General features: G+C 40.0%; 1 protein-coding gene across 1 annotated transcript; it reads left to right on the top strand.

Annotated features, from left to right (window-relative positions):
• The first annotated feature begins 1,257 nt into the window (after positions 1-1,257).
• LOC149271870 (ficolin-2-like) lies at positions 1,258-2,896 on the top strand. The gene is made up of 4 exons (XM_089507051.1): positions 1,258-1,284; positions 1,586-1,715; positions 1,896-2,030; positions 2,649-2,896. Exons 1-4 carry the CDS (start codon positions 1,258-1,260, stop codon positions 2,894-2,896), a joined length of 540 nt encoding a protein of 179 aa, XP_089363177.1.
• Positions 2,897-5,034: the final 2,138 nt, after the last annotated feature.

Here is a 5,034-nt window from a genome sequence, read left to right as displayed (position 1 = left end):
AAAGGGGGTCTATTCAATTTACTTACCCCAGTGTGTGTGTATTATTTATACCCTCAGCAGGGTCCCCGGCACAAAGGAGAGGAGCAGGAAACTCACATAAAGTCATAACCCTATCCCATGCATGTTTAAATTCCCTCACTGTATTAGCCTCTACCACTTCTGCTGGAATGCTGCTCCACTTATCTACCACCCTCTCAGTAAAATATTAAACGGACGGACAAAGCGTTGCTGTAAACATATTTTCTCGGGCGTACATTTTGTTCCCCACAGAAGTAAAGGTTTTGGGTATCGGAGACTCTGGAGACAAGCTGACCGTCCTCCGCGGCTGTCCCGGAGCAGCCGGCCCCCCTGGGCCAAAAGGAGCCCCCGGGGAGAAAGGTGAAGCTTCCTCTCATAGATGAATTATTATTATCAGTATTATTAATGTTTATTTGCTATTGTTGTTATATTTCATTATTAACATGTTTATTGATATTATATTTTATTATTATTGTTGTCATTATTATTTATAATACTATTGTTGTTATATTTTATTTGTTATTATATTTTATTATTTGTTACTATTATTGTTTTTGTTATATTTTATTTGTTTACTGTTATTTTATTATTATTATTGTTATTATTAATAATAATATTATTATTATATTTGATTCTTTTTATATTTTATTATTAATTTGTATTTGTTTTTATTGTTATGATTATTATTACTATTATTATTAGGTGAAAAGGGCTTGATGGTTTACCAGGAAAAGTTGGACCAGCGGGAGAGAAAGGTTTGTTCTTATTGATCAAAATTTCAACCAAGGCTGTTCCCAAAACTCGCGTGGTAGGCGACCTCGTCTTCTAATCCGGTCGTTTAAACCGGCCCTCGAAATCAAAGATCAACGGATGCGTTGTGAATACCGAGATAAATGCGAAATCTTTCATTTTATGGCCAAAACCTAAAAAAAACAAAAAATCTTTCATTTATGGCCAAAAAAAACCCAAAGACCACCCAAACAGGTTGTACAAACTGACCGCTGTATCTCCCACCAGGAGAGAAAGGAGATGCAGGACCCCAGAGCTGATGTACGGTGAGTAAAAAAATATACGAAATCCGGAACTTTCTATCGTAACGCAGGAAATCTGTAGATTCTGAGAACTTTCCGTGATTTTCAGCTCCGAGGAACTGCAAGAACTGCTGGAGCGAGGAGAATTCCTGAGCGCTGGTATAACATCTACCCCGACGGCCAAAAGCCCCTCATGGTCCTGTGCGACATGGACACCGACGGAGGGGGGTGGATTGTGAGTAACAAAAGACGCCATTTCTTCTGTTACTTTGTATCTTTTATAAAATACCGGTCCCCCCAGGCCACGTCTTCTACCGGCAGCTGGGGGTCACCTGGCCGGCCGTCTACATGAAGCAGGTTTGGAGAGAAGACTTGGTCAGCCAGGAGACAATGCGAGCGTGTAAAGTTCTGACGTGGCCACCTGGGCTATCGTGTTACTTAATAGCCACCGACCCACGTTAATCATCTTCTGGCCAGACGATTGGGTAGGGCAGGATTTCCCACAGGGGGGTAATTTGTCTTTTTTGCCCCAACAGGTGTTTCAAAGGCGATGGGACGGAACTGTGGACTTTTTAAGAGATTGGAACTCCTATAAGCGAGGGTTTGGGAGTCAGCTGACCGAGTTTTGGTTGGGAAACGATAATATTCATAAACTGACGTCTTCCGGTGAGTCTTTATTTTTCGCCTCGTGGAAACACAACATTCGCAGAGATTTGGAACGATTTTCTCCTCTGTAACAAAGAAAAAAGTTAATATTCCAGAAATAAATGCCGTTTTTCTAATCCAGTTCTCGGATTCATGCAGGTGAATTGTCTGATTTGTTGTTTTTTCTCCTCGAACGTCCAGGAACGTGTCAGCTCCGCGTCGACCTCACCGATTTCGACAATAAGTCCACGTTTGCAACGTACGCCTCGTTCAAAATTTCAGCAGAGGATGAGAAGTACAAACTAACTCTGGGGGCTTTTACCGGAGGCAGCGCGGGTATTTATTCATTTCACACCCGGTTCAACGACGGATTCTTTAGATAATCAAGAAATCCGCTGCCCTCCCACCCTGAGACCACCGAGCCGATATCCATTATATATCATAAAAAACATTATTATTATATAAAATATATAATAATAACATAATAATGTTTTATATTATTATTATTACATTATTAATTATATTCATAATAATTTTGATATTTTGATAATATTTTTATAATAATTGTGAAATGATTATTTTGTAATAATACAAATTTTGATATGTTTATTTTTTATTAATGATAATTATATTAATAATAATAGTTTTGATATTATTCTTTATTTTTAATAATGATAATGATGGTTATTAATGATAATACTATTACTACTAATATGTTTGATATGATTATTAATAATGATGATGGTTATTATTTAATACTACTACTACTACTATGTTTGATATTATGATTATTTTTTATTATTAATAAAGATAATGATGGTTTATAATAATAATATTTTGATATTTTTTTATTAATAATGATAATGATGGTTATTAATGATAATAATAATAATATGTTTGATATATAGTAATAGTATTATATGATTTAATTGTCTTTTTTTCTTTTACACGTAGGAGACTCTCTTGGTTACCACAACGACCGACCGTTCACAACCAAAGACCAGGATAATGACATTTATGACCTTAATTGTGCCACAAGTTTTAAAGGCGCCTGGTGGTACGGGAGCTGTCACAACGCCAACCTCAACGGTCTCTACCTGAGGGGCTCGCACACGAGCTACGCCGACGGCATTATCTGGGAAACCGGAAAAGGCGACTACTACTCCTACAAGATCACCGAAATGAAGTTCCGACCCGTGTAACGGGCTCCCTAACCCCATCCGGGACTGGAAGACGGGCCCTTTCGGTGTCTTCCGTTAAATTTAGTGGGAAATCCACAGGTTCCGATCTCGGACTGGTGTTATTTTTCTCTTTTAATAGCTGGGGGTGGAGGGGATTCTGTGAAAAATGTTACAAAAGCTCAAAATTATTACTTTTGTTCTTTCTTACAAATAAACTGAGAACGCAAGCAAAAAACCTGATCTGATGTGTAAAAGTGCGGTACGGAGATAATAATAAAACAAATTCCCCAAATTGTGGAGTACTAATCCCATCAGGCTCAGCCACATCAGTAGGCGTCCTGGGGTCTGTGTATGGGATGCCCATTCATTTAGTTGCATGTAGTTTTCACTGCGGCCACGAGGTGGCGATGTTGCCTCAAAAGAAATGACATTTCCAAACCGTATTATACTTTAAATTTATTTATGCTAGATTTTCAGATTTTTGTCCTATTATAATATTATTGACCAAATATAAACAACTAAAATCCACTCAAATACAAAAAAAAATCTAAATTCTGAACTTTAAAATCCTATAGGAAATATTTATTAAGCGGTGAGACGCAATACCCGTCGCAATACATGCATTTCTCTGTTAAAACCAGAATTCCACGCCATCTTTGCGCCCGTCTGCTCCGTTAAAGCTCCGGAAACTATCGGGAACGGGGAATATTCCAGATTTATAATAAAGGCACAATTACTAATATTTATGTTAACAACAGCAAAGAGATCGGAAGCCGGCGAGCGATTTTATAATCGTTTAAAAAAAAAAAAGAGAAAAAATCATTGGCTGCCGTGACAACAAAACTTTCAACCTATCGATGGCTTTTGCTTGTATCACATGACGGCAGCTTAGAATTAAGTATTCCCTGAGAAAGTTGGAATGTTGGAAAATGTGACCGGATCAGAGTTTTCTAATCAGGTCAGTAGTTTGCCATTTCGGGGCGATTAGTAGCGGAAATTACAAATTAACCCTTTAAAGAATAAAACGTAGGTCGCGTCCCTTTAAATGAAGTCATTGATAGGTCGGCGTTAACGATGATACGCGCCGTTTAGTGATCCAGACCGCAGCATTGGCTTGACTTGGAATAGTTGAGACGGCTTCCTGAATCCCTTGGAGGAGCAGCTTGGCATCGAGTGACATCTTAGTCTGTCAAGGGCAATTATCCTAATCCCCCACAGCCTCTCCGAGTCAGGAGCCCGGCTTAGCAGCAGACGAAAGCTTTATTCGCGCACGACTGTCGCCACCGGACTGTTCAAACCGGGGGTTTTTACAGGAAAAAAACAAACATAAGGCGGAATGGGTTTCTTAAGATCCTGCTGATTTTTTCCTCCCCGCCGGAGCCGTCGAGGTTCCCTAAAGCAGCGCGCTTTCTCGTTCTTTGGAATTTGATGCATTCCACGCTCCTCCGAGGACTCGATGGACGGCACCTCCGAGCAGTAAGACTGCCTCCGAGTGCCAAGGAAGCCCGAGGGGGTCTGAGGCTTTTTTGGGGCGGGGGTTGGAGGATTATTATCAGATTCCCAGATCTGCGTAGGATGGGAGCAGCTCATGGAAAAAAGGTACGGGACCCTTTAACTAAATGAAACTTTTCTTGCATTCATAAGATAATAACCATTTAGCTAATACCCCCCCCCCCCGGCCTGCAATGAGCTTCTGCCATGGAAATCCTCATTACACCTGTGATAAGGATCAAGCGTTTCTATTTTCTTTAGATTTTAGCGAATAAGTCTGCACCTTGTATAACGTCAGCATTACCTCCTATACTGGGTAGACGTTCCATTTAAGAGGGCAGATCGGGGGGTAAAACCCTTCTTGTGCAGGTGCACAAAAGGCATACCCTCCCAATTACAAAACATCTAACATTTGCAGCGATGCGTGGGTTAAAATACCCTGACAACGGGTGGCTAAGTTGCGAGCAAAGTTTGGCCGTTTTCCTCCATGGTCTCCTCCAGGAGGGATTATGGGAATTGTAGTCCAAACCTGGAGGCTCCGGAGCTATAAATGAATTCCGCATCGCAGCCGGGCTGTTAATGATTATTTGCGTCGTTAATAATAAACTGCGTATCGAGGGAAATTTTAATGTTTTTATACCAAATATTGATTATTTTTGGCTATTACT

Source organism: Sceloporus occidentalis, unplaced genomic scaffold (assembly GCF_023333645.1).
Source record: "Sceloporus occidentalis isolate IW3139 unplaced genomic scaffold, rSceOcc1.0.p SCAF_455, whole genome shotgun sequence".
Lineage (NCBI taxonomy): Eukaryota > Metazoa > Chordata > Lepidosauria > Squamata > Phrynosomatidae > Sceloporus > Sceloporus occidentalis.
This window is presented reverse-complemented; position numbering and strand designations above follow the sequence as displayed.